The 19,556-nt window shown below is 37.9% G+C and overlaps 2 protein-coding genes across 5 annotated transcripts; one reads left to right on the top strand and one right to left on the bottom strand.

Moving 5' to 3' along the window:
* Positions 1 to 456: 456 nt before the first annotated feature.
* On the bottom strand, positions 457 to 14,399 carry LOC118032630 (protein OS-9 homolog). 2 transcript variants are annotated; one of them, XM_073410002.1, is made up of 9 exons: positions 14,389 to 14,399; positions 4,457 to 4,559; positions 3,776 to 3,852; positions 2,843 to 3,046; positions 2,558 to 2,635; positions 2,056 to 2,171; positions 1,870 to 1,936; positions 1,678 to 1,784; positions 457 to 918 (listed from the first exon to the last, which is right to left on the bottom strand). In XM_073410002.1, the coding sequence occupies exons 2-9, from the start codon at positions 4,536 to 4,538 to the stop codon at positions 762 to 764; spliced, it is 888 nt and encodes a 295-aa protein (XP_073266103.1). In that variant the 5' UTR covers positions 4,539 to 4,559; positions 14,389 to 14,399; the 3' UTR covers positions 457 to 761. The 2 variants fall into 2 exon arrangements, with proteins under 2 accessions (XP_073266103.1, XP_034893285.1); XM_035037394.2 differs by lacking the exon at positions 14,389 to 14,399 and having other exon boundaries at positions 4,457 to 4,669.
* LOC118032629 (protein PHOX1) lies at positions 6,513 to 10,713 on the top strand. 3 transcript variants are annotated; one of them, XR_004684681.2, is made up of 3 exons: positions 6,513 to 9,334; positions 9,429 to 9,632; positions 10,167 to 10,710. XR_004684681.2 is itself a non-coding variant. In XM_035037393.2 (3 exons), exons 1-2 carry the CDS (start codon positions 7,309 to 7,311, stop codon positions 9,575 to 9,577), a joined length of 2,175 nt encoding a protein of 724 aa, XP_034893284.1. In that variant the 5' UTR covers positions 6,513 to 7,308; the 3' UTR covers positions 9,578 to 9,616; positions 10,167 to 10,713. The 3 variants fall into 3 exon arrangements, 2 of the variants coding, with proteins under 2 accessions (XP_034893284.1, XP_034893283.1); XM_035037393.2 differs by having other exon boundaries at positions 9,429 to 9,616; positions 10,167 to 10,713; XM_035037392.2 differs by having other exon boundaries at positions 9,429 to 9,568; positions 10,167 to 10,712.
* Positions 14,400 to 19,556: the final 5,157 nt, after the last annotated feature.

The following is a 19,556-nucleotide window of genomic DNA, read 5'->3' on the forward strand; positions in this document are numbered from 1 at the left end:
ATTTTTATTATTATTTTTGATAGAAGAGCAAACGATATTCATTAATGAGTGAAATTTACACCAAAAGAAAAACACTTGCTGTTTTTACTTGATTATTTGTTTCTCGAGTATATTTTTGTTTTCGTTCATCTATTGTTGGTTTTCAGGATTTATTAAAGGATTCATAGCGATGGGAGAGGAGCATAAATCTTCAAATTTTAATAGAATTCTTGGAGGTGGAGTTATCATTTTTGTCACTGATATAATATTTTGTTTTGTGGTGAAAATACACGATATGGAAAGGACGAAATACTTAATAAAGAATCAAATAGAGAGGGATGGCCCAAATTACATTCCTCAAATCTTATTTTACCTTCTTGCAGGAAGCAAACTTTTTATCTCAGAACCAACATCATAAACGACATTGAATGCCAGAGCATAACTTGACATATTAGAAAGCAACAAATGAACCATCCATGAAAGAAAAGGAAGAAAATTTAGGTAAGACCGTTAAGGAATGTCTTTTTTCATAGAATTTACATACGTTCTCCCATTAGTTTCAGCTACTTCGATTTTTCCAAAGTTACAATAACACTGTCAAGCACTATTTGCTGTATGTTTTCTGAGTCCAGAAAAAGCCGGTCATTGGGCAGATGGCATGAGAGCGATTGATTGACTGTTTTGTACTTGCAAGGGAAGAACCATATAAAACATGAAGAATACACTCCATTAGCTCGTTTAATTTGATTTGTATTGACAAAGGTCCCTCTGCAATGCGTTGCTTATTCATCCGAATCATGATTAGATGAATCAATGTCAGGTACCATAAAGATCTGCTTATCATCGGCTTCGACCTTATCTGGTTTAGCTTCCTTGTAATCCTTGGGAAGAAGATTGCAATTAATGGTGTGCCACACTGGTCTCTCTTCTTGAAACAATCTGCAAAGTCAAAAGTGGATGCAATGCATTGTGCATGCAAGTAAACACACAAGATTCAGCGGGAGAAAATGGTATGTTTCCTAAGGAAACTTATGGTCCATTTGAAGCCAGATAGAAGTGAACTTCATGTTCAAAACAAGTCCAATCATCAACTCAACAGATAAAATAAGTGCATTTTTACACAAGAAACAAGTAAAAACAGATTGAATATAGATATATTATTACTTTGTATGAAAGAGTATTTTCCATTTTACAGTGTGAATTTTCAAGGAACTTAAAAACTGTAGATTCTCCATCTGTGTCATTCATATCAAAATTTTGAGCTTCATTTTGCAATGAACAGAAGATAGATAAATACCCCATTTTGTGTAGTAGCAACATGGCCCTTTATAGGATAACAATTAACATAACAAGAGATGATTTTTTGCCATCGCAATATGATTGGCTTGTTTTTCTACCCGAGCAGGACAGTTCATTGCCCTAGGCCATCAAGTTTAGTACCCGAGCAGGACAATTCATTGCCCTAGACCATCAAGTTTAGTCTAAAACTTGAGACAAATTTTCTTTTATAAATTATAACTTAAACAACTAGCAACACACTTTTATTAGAGAAAAGGTTGATCAGGAAGGCTGAAACATGCCATTATATATTTTATTCCTTAACAGCATTTGAACTGTAAGCATTTTAAAGGTTGCAAGATTTTATCACATCTGATCTTTAGCATCTGTGATTTTGACCTCAGAGAGAGAGAGACTTACGGGTGCTTGCAAAGCAAAGGAGAGTGTACTGTAAGTGCATACTTGCAAGTGGATAGCTCAGTGATTGAACTAATCATAGCTCTGGGCTCTGAGCAAACGAATCTCACCTGCACACAAGGAAAACATGGACACCACATGAGAGAGAGAGAGAGAGAGAGTCAAAGGTTCCAAAATGCTACTCCTTTACCATACCTCAGTTTCTCGGGGCTCATTTGTAAGATCGCATATAGTTCCATTTGTGTACTGATGAGCATGATACCTGCTCAAACACAACAAACAGAAAAGAAATGTGGTGATTACTACCTTTTTTTTGCTTTACTTTAACCACAATTGAAGTCTCTCTCACACAAACTTTGTTGCAAGGGCTCACAATCATACCTTTGAGATGCATCTTTTGAACGAGGATCTTTCAATGTAGAAATGTCAGAAAGATTCTGGTTGAATGCAGCTGTGGCTTCTTCATCATACACACCCAAGATAAATTCTTGGACAATCTGTAATGGGAAACACATGTATCGTTAAGGTAATAGAATACATGTTGCAGGTGTGCAATATACAAAGAGAAGCCGCTATGCTGCTGGTCTATAATTGGAAAATAAACCAAAATTTTCAATACAATAATGATAAAGCAACTGGCTGGTACAATTGCTATTACTACAACAAGCCACAAAGAAATATCTATATAAGACATCCAATCCACTTAAACTTCAAAGTTATTAACCCATCAGCCACAAAAAATCACAAAATTGAAAATGAATAGATTTTGCCCTCAATAGCATGCTTCCACTTATAAGAGCAAGAAAACATCAAACCTGAATGCAAAACAAAAGAAATTGAAAAATCAAACAGGAGAACAACTCATACATGCTCAAGTGGCTACCTTTTCTTTCTCGTCCTCCACATGGAATTGCCTCAACTTCTTCTGATAGCATAACTCGTAGGACCACCAACCCTCTTGCTGCATTAAAGATACAACAGTATAAGACAAATGTCTTGAGACTGATACAAATTTATTCAAAAAATCTTGATATTGGAAAACAAAAAAGCACAACTAGCAGCAAATTATGTAGTTACAGATGATGTCTGTAGCAATTTTGATCAACAAATATAAGAGTATTATTTAGCATGAACATGTACAAGAAGGTTTTTGGTAATAGATACTGACTCTGACAAAGCATGAGCCTTTCAGTACTTCAAGCAGCTCATCAGGTGTCTTCAATTTAACCCGTTTCTCAGTTTCCACAATCAAGCTGCTTACATTCAGCAGAGTAAGTGGCATTTCACTCTTAGCTTTCACCACCTTGGGCAAGAAGCATAAGTAATTCTCACCATTTTTGTTGGGCATGACCACTGACTCCTGGTCATCATCCTGCAAGAATGTTGGATTAAAACAAAAACACACTTTGTTTCTGCAATTAAGATAAAGAAACCATATTCAACATAGAGGGAACTAGAAGGGAAACAAATTATGGTCTATCACATCAGAAACCCAACAAATTGTCATTAGGTTGCTTCAGGGAAATGCTTTTCACAAAAAAACAAAAAAAAAACTAACAGCCTCATGGGATGTGGAGAGGCTAAAAAGGAAGAAAGTTAATACATCAGTCCTGGTCTGAGCATTTAGAAACTGGCTTAAAATAGATTACACACAGACAGAACCTGCAGCTATTTAATATTACAACAGAGTTAATCATCTTGCAACGTCATGTCACTGTGTCACTTTTCAATCCCTCAATGCCCAATACCCATCTGCTGCAGAAAATGAACTAGGAAACTCTCCTTGACTATCAAATAATACCAACTCTCTTTGCATACAAACTTTTTGAGAACCATTCATCTTCCAAGACTTATGCTAATGATAGATTTTCATTTTTTTCAAGCCAAAAGTACAGTGCAACACCACCCCCAAGTCCCAGGCTACCATCTTATTGTAATTTTAAGCAGTACAAGAACATGTGGTGAGAGCACTGTTAAGGAGGCATTTTCAAAATATAGCATGCATGCTTGTGGATGACCATGACAATGAACAGACTAACATAATACAAAGATATACGCAGGCCGGAAGTAAATAGATGCCAATAATCCCAAGCTTACTTACAGGATGAAAAGGAGACTCTTCTGAATGAAATTCAATCTGATATTTTGGTTCACGAGAACTACGACTGAACGTACCACCTGTTAATTAGTAGAAAGTCAAAGCACATACAAAACAAAACAAAACAAACAGGAGAAGGATACAACTTAATAACGTTGATTTGACTGACTTGCTTAACATGTAAAACACAAACCACCTTTGTTAATGATTGATCACTGCCAACATCAGTAATGGCTACATTACAGCCCACCATTTAGTTGTTCATCTATTTGTTCCTTTCAAAGGCTCACACACAGTTAAGCACCGCATACTTTGATCTAAAACAACTAAACAATAAAAAAGGTCAAGCCAATTCAGCTTCCTAGCATATTTCAAACTATTACTAACCCCTCTGAATTCTCTCCCTAAAAAAAGAAACCCTTAAAAAAACACTCCAACGTCTTCAACACAAAAACATAATAAGCTTTAAATAACAAACATTGCATGAACAATAAAACAGCTCACGAAACTCATTACCCATTTATTAATCATAACAAACCAAGTTCTTCAAAAACTCACCCTCAAATTGAGAACCAAATAGAAACAAGAAAAACCCATGTCAAAAACAATAAAATCTCAAAGACCCGTTACTCTTATATAGATGAAGCTAACAAATTTACAATGAAAGCAGAAATCTTTGATTACCTGCATGAGTAGGATAGATCTGATCAGCTAAAACATGGTTGCATACAGTGTATAGCACCACTGTTAACAATAAAAATCTCATCTTTCAAACTCCTTTTGAGTGTTTTATTTTTCTTTCTTTTATTTGTATACCTAATAATCTAAGAACTTCCAAAAAAATGCAGATTTTGGGTTTTGTGTTGAGAATTGAAGAGGAGGAAGCAGCGTTGTTGTTGCGTTGATTGGCCAATGAAAGTTTGCCACGTCATAGAATAATGACGTGTAATACTGCCGGTCTTGTGGTCTCATGACTGTAGTGGGCTCGTGATGATTGGGCTTTTTTCTAATGGGTTTATTTTGGGTTATAATCATATTATAATTTCATAATTTGCTGAGTTACTACTATAATTTAATAATTATCATACTTCATCAAAATTATTTAATTAATCCTTTTATTATAAAAATAATCATGTGGTATCTTGATTAAAATTTATCATCCTCAATTTAATAAAATTTTGTTTCAAAATTAATTCTCTCCTGATCAAGTTTTTTCATCTTACCTTCTTTTTTTTTTTTCAATTTTCAAAAAAGAAAAAAAAAAACATAATAAAAAGCATGAAATTAATCAGAGGGTTAAGTTATAAATGGACTTAAGAATATATAAATTAAATAAATATCTTATAAAAACATGAGGACTAACTCGTTATTTTTGTTAAACTCTCTAATTTTTTAGTTTTTTTTTAATATTAAAATATTACCGAACAAGAAATGTTATAATGCTTAGAAAATAATGATATCATGTTAGTTATTTTTCAGGATTCATTTTAAATAAAATAATTAGATACAAGTATGAGATAGAAATTATAGAAATATTTTTATTATTTTTTAAGGTTCATGGATTTAATTTTCTTTCTCTTTCTTGTATTTATCTTTCTTTAAAATAAACAATAAAATAACTAATAAAATATCATTAACTACTCCGTCACCATAAAAATTTCCTATGCATGCTTGCTTTCCAACACTGAAGCTAAATTTTTCTCTCGTCTAGCTTTAAGCAAGTAATTCAGCAAACAAATCCACTGTTGCATTCCCATATATTTGCTTGTTATATCCCAAATTGTTTCTTTATCCTAAGGAACATTTGCCAAGAAACTGAACCATGGCCATAGCTTATGTTAATTAACATAACGAGGCCTTGTTCCATTCAATTAATCAATCATTTGCAAAGCCAGAGACGACGGCCTGGCCTCTCATGTTTTCGGGTCTTGGAATATTTCTGGAAGCTTAATGTTGCAACTTGCAGTTTCTCTTAGAGTCTTGTTATTCGAATATGAAGAACACCAGACTGAAATCTTGCGTTTCCTGCAGTAGTTTATTACTTAAAGTGTCGTATTAAACACATTATCCCTTCATTTAAACCCCAATCAAAGTAGTTTCGTGTAGATTGGAAAGACAAAGCTTATACAATCTGCTGACAAAACTACCTTATACAATAGGAATAGTTATGGGGCATTTTTCTTTTCGTACATAAATAGAGATGTCGTTGCTGTTCCTCATCTTACTCCAAGAATCGGCCTCCAACGAAGGCCTCCTTGGTTGATTTAAAATCGCCCCAATACCAGTAACTGAAGCATCAGATTCGATAACAAAAGGCTCATTAAAATTAGACATGACAAGGATAAGAGTGGAAGTCATAGCTTGTTTGAGAACATGAAATGTAGTCTCCACTTCATCCGTCCAATCAAATGTTTCCCTTCTTCAATAAATTGGTGAGAGGACGAGCTAGTATTCCATAGTCGCGAACAAATTCCCTATAATAACCTGCGGAACCTATGAAACCACGCAACTTCAAAATGTTCGTAGCTTGAGGCCAATTAAACATGGTCTTGAGCTCGCCTTGATCCACCTTTACATATTGAGGAGTAACAATGTGATCCAAATATTCTAATTGTGATTGACCAAAGACAAAATCACGTCGAAAGCTCCAAAGCTTATATTAAACAAAAGTACATTAAAAGCTTCGAAAACTAAATAAAAAATTAAAATATGTGATCTTTTTTTTTTGTGGCGTTTACGTTGAGCTTGTGAAGATCTTACACGTTACCAAAGTAACTATGGTCGGTTTCTTTTCTGTTTCTCATCTTTGTTTTAGCACACGCTTACAAGCTTTCTTCAACCTTCTCTCTGCAATTTCCTGAAAAAAAGAAAAAAGAAAAGGAAAGGAAATCTCCATTACAAGCTTTCTTTCAAGAATTCAATTCCCATATAAGTTTTTTATTTCTGTTGTTCAAGCAAAATGTCAAGTTGCTGTCTTTAGCTGAAATAAGGTTTCTTTTCTTTTTGTTTTGGTTTTTTCCCTCTCTGAATTTTGGATTTGTTTTTTGGCTGGAGGAGAAATATTTTTTCCTGGTTTGGAGAGATGGACAAAGTGCATTGCGTTTGTGTAATTTGATTTTCTGGTTTTGAAGTCATTGTGTGCTTGGAAAGAAAAGAATCCATTTGAGATTCAAGAAATTTAGATTTTTAAGGTTAGTTTGTGGAAATTGGGACATTTTTGGAGGATAATTTGAATTTGATTTGTCGGTTCTGCTGTGTTAGAGCTTGGTTTTGGTTTGCTTGTGTATGCGGTCTGTTGTATGTTAATCTGTTTAGTTAATGCTTTGAAGTTGTAGCCTATCTTATTCTTGTAATTTTGAAGCTTTTCGCACAAAAGTGGTTGTTGGGTTTGAATTGTTTAACTTGTCGGTGAGGTTGGTTGTTAGTTTGTGAACTGTTTGATTGGATTGGGTTGGATTTTGAGGTTTTGGTTTGGGTTATTATAATACAGTTGATATTGAGTTGTAATTCTTGGATTTTGGATTGTTGGATTCGCAATGGCAAAGGAGAGTGGACAGAATAAGAAACAGGTAATAAGACAATCCAGTGAGAATGATATGAAGCAACCTAAGGGTGGGAATGATAGCCCTAAAGCTCTTGATAAGGACATTGCAATCTTCATTTCCATGTCACAAGAATTGAAGGAGGAAGGGAACAAGATGTTTCAGAAGAGAGACCATGAAGGTGCCATGTTGAAATATGAAAAGGCCATCAAGTTGCTTCCAAGGAATCATATAGATGTATCCAATCTCCGGAGTAATATGGCTGCATGTTATATGCAGATGGGTCTGAGTAAATACCCCAGGGCAATTCATGAGTGTAATTTGTCGTTAGAGGTCACACCAAAGTATAGTAAGGCACTGTTGAAGAGAGCAAGGTGTTATGAGGCTTTGAATAGGCTGGATTTGGCTTTGAGAGATGTCAGTACGGTTTTGAAAATGGAACCAAATAATTTCATGGCATCAGAGATTTCAGAAAGAGTAAAAAAAACAATTGAGCTGAAGGGGCTAACAGTGAACGACACAGTAATTGAACTGCCTCCAGAATATGTTGAATCCCCTGTTGCGTCACCTAAACTAGTGAAACAGAAGACGAGGAAGAAGAAGGTCAAAAACATAGAAAATAATACTGCAGATGAAATTGAGGAAAAGATGGCCGAGGGTGAATTTGAGGAAAAGAATGCTGGCAATGAAATCAAATACAAGCAAGTTGATAGCCAACTTGAGGAGAAGATGGCCGAGGATAAGGTGGTTGTGGAGGAGAAAATCAGGAGCAAAACAGAAAAACCTAAGAAGACCATAAAATTAGTTTTCGGGGAGGACATAAGATGGGTTCAGTTGCCTCTTAATTGCAAACTCCTGCAACTTAGGGAAGTTATAGCTGATCGGTTTCCAGGCTCAGAAGAGATTCATATCAAATACAGGGACAATGAAGGTGATTTGGTTACAATAACCACTGATGAAGAATTGAGGTGGGCAGAAGCATCAGCAGAGTCCCAGGTTTCTATCCGGCTGTATCTGGTCAAAGTCAATCCTAAGAGAGATCCATCCTTTGATAGGCTTGGGCAGGAGGAGGTGCACAAACTGGATGTCAAACAAAAGCTTGCCACTGAGAATCGGAACATGGAAAATGGCAAGCTGTCTGAAAACAGATCGTCTTTCATTGATGAATGGATAGTGAAGTTTGCTAAGCTGTTCAAGAACCATGCTGGGTTTGACTCAGATGCTTATTTGGGTCTTCATGAACTCGGTATGAAGGTATATTCAGAGGCTATGGAGGAGACAGTTACGAGTGTAGAAGCGCAAGAGCTTTTCAACACAGCAGCAACGAAGTTCCAAGAGATGGCAGCTTTGGCACTGTTCAACTGGGGAAACGTTCAAATGTCCAGGGCAAGGAAGAGGCTTGGTTTCCTAGAAGATGCTTCAAGAGAATCAATACTTAGAAAGATTAGAACTTCATATGATTGGGCACAAAAAGAATATATAAAAGCGGGGCAGAGATATGAAGAAGCATTGAGAATCAAACCAGACTTCTATGAAGGTCTTCTAGCTCAAGCGCAGCAGCATTTTGAACGGGCAAAACTTTCCTGGTATTATGCAATTGGAAACAATGCTGACTTGGGAACATGGCCTTCTGAAGAGATTTTGCAGCTCTATAACATGGCCGAGGACAACATGGAAAGGGGCATGGAAATGTGGGAAGCATTTGTAGCTCAACACCTGAACCTTTCCAACTCAGCGAAGGTTAAATCCCAGTCCCAGAAAACTGGTTGGGACACGCTATTGAAAGATGTGTCCACAGATCAAGAAGCTACTGAGCAGGCTAGGAACATGATGTCCCAGATTAACCTCCTATGGGGCACCATATTATATGAGCGATCACTCATGGAATTCAAATTAGACCTACCAGTCTGGCAAGAATGTTTGGAAGCTGCCGTCGAGAAGTTTAATCTTGCTGGAGTTTCCTCCATGGATATTGCTGTTATGATAAAGAACCATGTTTCAAATGATAGTGCTCTGGAAGGTATAACTTGTAATTACTTGTTAGAAATTTTGTTTAAGAAGAAATTATATCTGAGATGCTGACAAATATATATGCTCAATATTCACCATTGCAGGTTTAGGGTTTAGAAATGATGAGATAGTACAAGCATGGAATGAGATGCATGAAGCTAAGATGTGGCGAAATGGGGTTCCCACATTCCGGCTAGAACCATTACTTCGACGTGGGGTGCCTGAAATATATCATGCCTTGGAGGTTTTATGAGTTGCATACAACAAAACTTTAATACTTTATACTGAATAGGTGATTTTTGGCTTAGGTATGTCCACGCATGCCAAGAACTCCCTCATTATCAAGCTCTTTTGCATAAGATGGAAAAAGCTCCGTGACACCTTGTCTGCTAGCTACCATAATGCTATATGGAAACTTCATATTAGCAGATAATGTATATAATTAGATGTACCTAAAGTGTGACCCTTCTTTTCTTTTCAAGTATCTGTTGGCGACCACTTCACAAGTAGCTCCATGTTGGGCATTAATCAGTTCGGAAAGTGCGAGCTTCCTAGAGTCGGTAGATCCAACTTCTTAAAGAGTTCGTTCTCATCAGGAAGGGACATCATCGTTTGTGATGATGAAAATGGCTTTCAAGAATCCAATATGATTTCTTGTTTCACATCATCATGTTATGAACACTGTTCAGACCAGTGATAGGCTTTGCATCGTCTCTGTCACCTTATTAATGCATGCTTCTCGCATCATAATTTAAGCTTTCTTAATGAAGTTATTTCTTTGTTTCCATCTGAAGTTAAATGCCTTTTTTGCTCCAAAATAACCTTGGTTACTTGTTCTGCAGGTATCCTCCCCTTAAAGTTCAGTTTCAGCCTTGTGTTTTTAGAAACATCAGAGTTGTATTTGTAGCACTGGAAATGCGTTGCATAATATTATCAGAAACCGGCACTGCCATTTGTTTACACTGGCGGGGACAAGATAAAGCTGCAGGGATTTCTCTTCTTTTTCTTAATCTCTGCCTAGACTCAATTGTTATACCGACAGTCAACAGGAGATGGTATCTGCTATTCATTTGTCAAGGAGCCAGCAATAATGCATTGCTTGTTTGCCCCATTGGTTTATAATCGTGGGTTTGATTTAGCTTTTGTAACTGTTAACTGTCATGCCTAGATAGTTTTCAAGGACACAAGTCTGCTTTTGTACTCGATTGAGTTTACTGTCAATTACTATGTTTTCTTACACACCTTGTTTGGAAGAAAATCGTTCATCTATTCTTTTTCTTGATAAAAAGAAAATCATTCCTGGCTTCATGTGCATGAACTGTTTTTTGCTCATTGCAGCTAGTGCATTTGTGTGGTGATGGTGCACGGATTTTTTATTTATTTATTTTAAAAGCCATTTGGGGCAGCCTAGATGGCTGAAATTTTCCCCTCCATTCTTTCCCTGCCTTTTTTTCATTACTCACCAAGCCAGGCTATTCCTGCCCTACACACACATCTCTATGTATTTTTTTTATTATTATTCCTAGAACTATGCAACACAACTTTTTGTATGCGTACAATGCATCTCCACCAATGCATGCTTGGCACAATTTTTTTATAAAAACAGTTACCTCCATCTTAACCACGAGGGAAGTTCATGAACAGGGTATAAATCAGGCAGAACAATTTCTTACATCATCATTGAATATTCAACGATTCTTAAAACTTTTATTAACCACCCATCAGTTTCTATAATCATCATCAATCACCTGATAATTTTAAAATTACAAGCAATCATTCAAGAAAATCATAAATAGAAACACAGAACATACAAATATGCTCCCCATAGTTTCATTTATTTTCTAGTGTATTATTTTCTTCTTTTATATTTTACTTATTTAAGTGTCAATGTCCTATATGCCCACGTGGGAATTTTTTTTATTAAAAAACTCACAGAGCAGCCCAAAATCACAATTCTAGAAAGCTCAAATCCAATTTAAAGCTTCTTACAACTTAATCAATGATGTCGTTTTTGGGGATCTTAAAAAAAAAAAACCTAGTTCATTTCCTTTTTCTTTACTAAAAATTCTTTTCATGGCTGAAGAAACTCTAGACAAGAAAGAATAATCGATCTCCCCACTACTCCCACTACATGAACCCCTCCAAATCCCTATCGATTCTCTAATCAAGCGCAAGTGTTAAAAAATGTTGTTCTATAGAAGGAGAGTTTCACACTCTCATTCCATCAACATGAAATACAACACATGGCTTCCTTACATATATCAATTGCATAAAGACAACTCCATATCTAACAAGGAACTATAAAACAACATGCAAATTAGGCACGATAATCTAACTCTACAAATGAGTCATTGTCGCTGTCGCACGTGTGCGGCGTCGCGGCGAAAATAACATAGTTTGTTCCCATTTTCTTATCTACAATGTAAATCTATCTATATCTATGGGGATACAAGAAAATATTGTCTTTTGTGGGTGGAAAATGGAATGGGAGTCGCCACCTAGTATTTTGGTTACTAGGAACCCTAACTGGTCTCAAAGATCGGGTACGGGGACTGGTTGCGTAAAGGGAAGGTATTAGTACCCCAAATACGCCCTACCTAAGGTAAGCTGCATTGTTTTATTGTCTGATAAAATCTAAGGTATTTTCATGTTTTTCTAGTTGTTGGTCTGTCTATGGTTCAAGAAAAATCCTTCTCGGTAAGAAAGTCTTTATCTTATCGGGTAAAATCCTAACCGTTCTAATGTCTATACCAAAACTTTATTAATAATATTTAGGAATACGTTTTACGTATAAATCGTAATCCCAAATACTACTAATAGCACCAAAAAGATTTTTAGAATTTTTGAAATATTGGCCTAGTTCTCATGGCTTGAATAAACTGGTTATTAAAGCCAAAATGCATGCTAATAACATATATTGTTTTGAAAATTTTTTCTTTGTTGTGTGAAAATATGATATTTATAATATTTTATATATATATTGGAGAGACCAGGCCGTATTTTAAAACAAAAACAATTTTTTTTGGAAAATATTTTTTTTATGTTTTGACGAAAATCAGGTATTTTAAATACTGAGCTTGTATCCTTACGGTATAAAAATAACACCAATATTAATCCGCTTTGATAAAAATATGCAGGAAAAAAAAAAAGCAAAACATTTTTATTCTGAAAATCTTTGATATTTTGACGAAAACCGGGTATTTTAACACTGATTTTGTATCTTTACGGTATAAAAATACGAACCACATTAAACACTTTTGACCAAACATGCAGGAAAATCAACAATATTTTTAAAGATTTTTCAGAATATTTTTTTTTTATTTTTATAATATATATACACACAACTATATCATATAATATATAATAATATATAATATAATAGGTTAAGTGGGCGGGCCGGCCAACTAAATGGGCCGGACAGCCCAGGAAAAAAACATTGGGCCGAATTCGGCCACCATTAAAACTGGGCCGATCTCGGCCCAACTAAAAATTCACTCCTTGGTCTGGGCCGACCGGCCCAGATCACAGGGCTGGGCCAGAACCATTCTGGCCCACCCCAAAACTATACTGGGCCAGAATCAGTCTGGCCCAGAGAAGAAAATAACAACGCTGGGCCAGCATCAGCCTGGGCCAGCAAATAAACGGGGGGGAGGGAATTATTTTCCCTCCCCACCTCCCTGCATGCAGAAACGATTCTGCATGCAGGAGGAAAACTTAGGCAGCAAAAGGAGAAAATGCAGGGGGAAAGATGCGTACCTGGCGAGGAGGGCGGTGCTGGTGGTGGCTGTGGCTCGCGAACAGTGGCTGCGGGCAGGGCTGCGGCTGTTCGAACGGCGGTGGGTGCGGTTGTTATCAACGATTCGTCGTCGTTCCCCCGTTTGCTGCTTCGGTTTCGGCTTCTTCATTTTTTTTTTTTTTTTTTTTTGGTTCCCTCCTGGTGTCAGCTTTCCCAGCTTCTCAACTTTGGGTTCTTTTATTTCTGGTTTTTTAGTTAAGTGGTTTCTCTCTTCGGCTTTCCATCTCTCTCTCTCTCTTTGTCTAACAGGTTTTTTTTTTTCCTCTCCTCCTGCTTCCCTTCCCTTTTTTTCGTCCCACTTTTTCTTTCGGGTCACCTGCTTTTATAGGGGGAGAAGGAGTCTTGGGGCGAACCAAGGTGGAGGCTGGTCGGCCATTGGGCGCGACTGTCAAGGCGTGTGGGCTTCGGTCCGGTGTGGTGCGGCGGCGGGTGGTCGGTCCAATGTCTTCAACGGCGTGTGGCCTTCGGTCCGGTCGGTAGGTTAGAGGGGGACAAGCGCCATTTAAATAAGCTTTCTTTTTTCTTTCTTCCCCCGCTGTCTGTTCGGGGGGAGGGAAGAAGAAAGGTGAACAGTGCCGTTCAAAACGGCACCGTTCGGTCCTTTTTTTTTTTTTTTTTTTTTTTTTTTAAATCAGTCCTTAATTTTATCCTTTGTTCTTTAAGTCCTCGGAATCTGATCCTGATTTTAAGAATAAAATTCAATTGCACCCCCGCTAATTTCGGCCTCCACCCCTCAAGTCGGCCGCGTTTTCCATTCTAATCCCTGGCCTCTGTTCTTTTGTTCAATTATGCCCTCAATTGATTAATAAACTTCCAATTTCTTCAATTAGGCCCCTGGACAGAATAATTTCAGCCCCTCCATTTACGGCGCCTCTTCCAATTTGGTTCCTGGTTTCGGATTTTCTTAATTAAGTCCCTGATTGGCCATTAAACTTCAATATTTATGCAATTAAGCCCCTGATTTGGTCTAATAAATCTCCAAAAAAAATATATTTTGGGCCCCAAAACTTAAATTTCTTCTGATTAAAACCCACATTGACTTAAAAATCAATTTTTCTTTGCAATCAAAACCCCTATAAAATCCATTAAAAATCCAATTAAGTCCATAAACATCCAAATTTGGGCTTTTCTCCTCAAAATTCAAAATTTTCTTATCCATTCAGGACTCTCATCATCCAAGAATATACTGTTAAAAATCCGATCTTGGTGGTATTTTTTTAACCTCCTTGACCAAATCTTCCAACCATTTTCGAGCGCTCCTGCCTCCTGTTATTTTTCTAACCTTCTTTGGCTATTTAATATTATTTTTTGTGGGGACCCAAAAAATGGGTTACAAACAGCTGCCCCTCTTTATAATGCTTACGGAGCAAGGGTTTTGCGCAGTAAGTTTTATAAAGATAATCCGATTGAACTCCCGCAAGTGATCTGGTCGAAGCTTGATCGATCTGAAAATCTTTCTTTACAAGCAATCCTCTTCGGCCTAAAACATTGGAATTGGTTCCCATCTGGCGATTCCCTGAAAATATAAAAACATGAGGGTCCCATCTGGCGACCCCAAGATATGAAACACGAGATCCCTTCTGGCGATCTCAAACAACCTGGAATCCCATCTGGCGATTCCTTTTAACTAACATGAAATACGAGGTCCCATCTTGGCAACCTCCAAATAGTGAATCACGAGATCCCTTCTGGCGATCTCCTTTAAACAACTTGGAATCCCATCTGGCGATTCCTTTTAACAATCATGAAATATGCCGGTCCCATCTGGCGACCTCCAAATACCAAAATACCGAGATCCCTTCTGGCGATCTCTAACAACCTGGAATCTCATCTGGCAGATTCCTTTTAACTAACATGAAATACGAGGTCCCATCTGGGCAAACCTCCAAATAGTGAATCACGAGATCCCTTCTGGCGATCTCCTTTTAAACAACTTGGAAATCCCATCTGGGCGATTCCTTTTAACAATCATGAAATATGCGGTCCCATCTGGCGACCTCCAAATACCAAAATACGAGATCCCTTCTGGCGATCTCTAACAACCTGGAATCCCATCTGGCAATTCCTTTTATGAAAAATATGAGGGCCCTTTATTCTGGCGACCTTCTTATCCAAATACGAGATCCCTTCTGGCGATCTCAACAACTTGGAATCCCATCTAGCGATTCCCTGTTATTCAAAACTGAAATATGAAGTCCCTTCTGGCGACCTTCATTGAAGTACGAGATCCCTTCTGGCGATCTCTTTTAACCAAACAACTTGGAATCCCATCTGGCGATTCCCTTTTACCGATTGCGATCGATGTCGTTCTTCCAGCTGTCAGGATTTGAAAAAATATTATCTTCTCTTCTTGTTGTTATAGAATCCACTCAATGATTCCTTCTTCATCCACAATCTTGCGGGAGTGCACTAAGATCTCCTCCTGTAACGATAAAAGAGATACATGCAATGATTTTATGATTAGATGCAATGCATGCCTTCGTACCTGGTTTTGAAACATAGGCCCCATCATCTTCTTCTAGTTCATGAAGCTCTTTCTTATCATGAGCTTGCTTTTGAAGTCGTATGCTGGATTCATCTCCCGTGTTGCCCTTTTTTACTTATCATATTCTTGGAGAAGAAGTCTTTGACTTTCCTCCAGTAGTTCCGCTTTTCAGAAATGTAAGACTTGTTATTGCCTTTTTGTCATGCTTTTTGTCAAATGCTTTAGCTTGGTTTTCAAATCTATAGGCTTCCGTAAAAAACTTTTCAAAAAAAACATTTTGTACATGCCCCCAGTGTAGGGGTGTGATCCTAGTCTGAGCTTTTATATAGAGAAGAAATTCGTTCAATCGATGCTATAGACTTTTAAATGAGTGATGAGATGCACTGTTGGGATTAATGCAAAAATGATTGTTGTGAGATCAATGCACAAAAGGAAAGAAATCCATGGCCAAACTTTGCTTTATTGATTTAGAGGCCTACATCAAGCATAATATCTTTTTAACAGAGTCAGAATTCACAGGTCGAGCTAGGTCTTCTCCATCCATTCTAGCTAACTTCAACGCTCCTCCTGAGAATGCCTTCGTTACTACATAAGGACCCTCGTAGTTTGGTGCCATTTGCTTTGATCATCTCCGGGTAATGACAATATTTTCTTCAATACTAGATCTCCTTCTTGAAACAACCGCGGTCTAACCTTCTTATCATACGCCTTAGCCATTCGTTTCTGGTAAAGCTGGTGATGACATATTGCGGCTATCCTCTTTTCACTAATCAGGTTCAGTTGCTCGTGTCTCACTTTGGCCCACTCGGCCTCTTCTAACTCGGAATCTATTAACACTCTTAACGATGGGATTTCCACTTCCAAAGGCATCACTGCTTCCATACCGTACACCAAAGAATATGGGGTAGCCCCTGTCGAGGTTCGAACTGCGGTGCGATATGCATGAAGGCCAAATGGTAACATCTCATGCCAATCCTTATAGGTGACTACCATCTTCTGAATAATCTTTTTGACATTCTTGTTAGCAGCTTCTACCGCCCCGTTCATTTTCGGTCTATATGGCGAAGAATTGGAATGCTTGATTTTCCATTTCGTGTAAAGCTCTACTATCATCTTGCCGTTGAAGTTCTGGGCATTATCAGTTATAATCTTTTCTGGTGGACCATACCGACATATCAAATCTCTCTCGATAAATTTCTTCACCACTTTTTGCGTCACATGAGCAAATGACCCGGCTTCGACCCATTTTGTGAAGTAGTCAATAGCCACGAGGATAAATCTATGACCATTGCTCGCTTTTGGGTTTACAAGTCCAATCACATCAATTCCCCACATCGCGAAGGGCCATGGCGATGTTAAGTTAAACAATGGAGCTGGTGGCATATTGACCTTGTCACTATAAATTTGACATTTGTGACATTTTCTGACATAGTTGATACAGTCTTTTTCTAGTGTCATCCAAAAATAACCAGCCCTTTGGATTTTCCTTGCCATCATATGCCCGCTAGCATGGGTTGAGCAAATCCCTTCATGGACCTCTCTTAATGCCCTTCTAGCATCTGCCTCATCCAAACATCTTAACAGGGTTCCATCAAATGACCTTTTATATAAAATCTCTCCATCTAAATAGAAATCTATGGCTAACCCTCTCAAATTTTTCTTATCCGTCTTAGAAGCTCCCTCCGGATATTCCTGCTTCTGCACCAGATTCTTGATATCGTAATACCAAGGTTGTCCGTCTATCTCTCCTTCAATTAACAACAGTGAGCTGGATCATTTCTAATATCAATGTGTACCGGCTGTAACCTTGCACTTGAGATCAATGGTAGTCATAGCACTAGTGTGGTCCAAAGCATCCGCAAAATGATTCCCCTCCCTTCCCAGATGGGTGAATCTAATTTCTTCAAATTCCTTTGCTAGCATGGATAGGTATTCTTGGTACGGCCTCAACTTTTCTTCTTTGGTTTGCCATTCCCCTTTCACCTGGCAGATGATCAACATTGAATCCCCATATACATCTATCTTCTTTATTTTCAGCTCCAATGCGGCTTCTAAACCGAGGATACAAGCTTCATACTCAGCTGTATTGTTGGTGCACTCGAAGTGTAGTTTGACCGAAACTGGGTATTGCTTCTTATTAGGAGAGATTATTACTGCCCCTGCCCGTTACCATATACATTTACTGCTCCATCAAAAAACATGGTCCACCAATCTGTCTTCTCTTCCTCCTTTTCTATTGACAATATATCTTCATCAGGGAAATCAAAATCCAAAGGTTCGTAATCTTCAACAGCATTATCAGCCAGATGGTCTGCGATTGCACGTCCCTTTTAACGGCTTTCCTTGTCATATACACTATGTCATATTCTGCTAATAAAACTTGCCACCTTGTAATTCTACTTGAGAGAAAAGGGCTTATTACAAAATATACCTCAGAGGATCCACTTTTGAAAATCAACCAAGTGGTATAGTATAACATGTAATGTCGCAACCTCTTTGCCGCCCACACCAACGCACAACAAAGCTTTCTATCTCCGTGTATCTGGACTCACATTCAGTGAATTTCTTACTCAAGTAATAAATAGCTCTTTCCTTCCTTCCAGTTTCATCATGCTGACCCAATACACATCCCATGGCTACTTCAGTTACAGTTAGATATAATACTAGAGGTTTTCCTGATATAGGAGGAACCAGTAAAGGCGGATTTTTGTAATAATGCTTGATTTTATTGAATGCCTCCTCACACTCCTCATTCCAAGTTCCGGGATTCTTTTTCCTTAGTAGCCGGAATATAGGCTCGCATGTGGTTGTTAGCTGAGCTATAAACCGAGCAATTTAATTCAACCTTCCCAAGAATCCTCTTACTTCTTTCTCCGTCTTAGGGGACAACATGGCCTGGATGGCCCTTACTTTATTCGGATCCACCTCTATACCTCTATCACTTACCACAAATCCCAACAGCTTGCCCGATTTAACTCCGAATGAACATTTTGCAGGATTAAGCCTTAGTTCATACTTCCTTAATCTCTCAAATAACTTCCTTAAAACTTCCACATGATCTTGTTCCTTTTTAGACTTGGCAATCATATCATCTACATACACCTCAATTTCTTTGTGCATCATGTCGTGGAATAGAGTCACCATTGCTCTTTGATATGTTGCACCCGTATTCTTTAACCCAAATGGCATGACCTTGTAGCAGTAGGTCCCCCAAGGTGTGACAAAAGTTGTTTTCGCCTTATCCTCTAAAGCCATTTTTATTTGGTTGTATCCTGAAAAGCCGTCCATAAAGGAATAAGTGGAACTTCGGGCAGCATTATCCACTAAAACATCTATGTGTGGTAGAGGAAAATCGTCCTTAGGGCTAGCTTTATTCAAATTCCGAAAATCCACACAAACTCGAATCTTCCCTTCCTTCTTAGGCACCACAACAATGTTAGATACCCATTGTGGGTATCTAACTACTTCTAGAAAACCAGCATCCCACTGTTTTTCGAGTTCTGCCTTGACCTTGATCCAGACGTCTGGGTGGGCCCTTCTTAGCTTCTGCTTGACTGGCTTATAACCTTCCTCCAACGGTATCTTGTGTTCTACAATACTTGTATCCAAACCGGGCATATCTTCGTAGGACCAAGCAAAAACATCTGAATACTCTTGTAATAGGGTGATCATTTTTATCCTTTGTTCAGAAGTAATTAGGGTACCTATTTTCAACTCTTTCTTGAGCTGACCATTGCCCACATTGATGGTTTCGAGTTCCTCGGTGGCAGGCTTCCAAGTCTGTTCCTGTTGTTCTACTAGCCTGGTGAATTCACTGATATTGCCTTCATCCCACTCTTCTTCTTCCATAGCTAGTACATGCTCGTTCAAGTTTGGCCATTTATTCTTGATGCTAAATGTATGTGATGTTGTTGGAGATCCGCTTTCAGGATTCCTGAAAGCGGGAAGTGC

This window comes from Populus alba, chromosome 6, assembly GCF_005239225.2.
Source record: "Populus alba chromosome 6, ASM523922v2, whole genome shotgun sequence".
Taxonomy (NCBI): Eukaryota; Viridiplantae; Streptophyta; class Magnoliopsida; order Malpighiales; family Salicaceae; genus Populus; species Populus alba.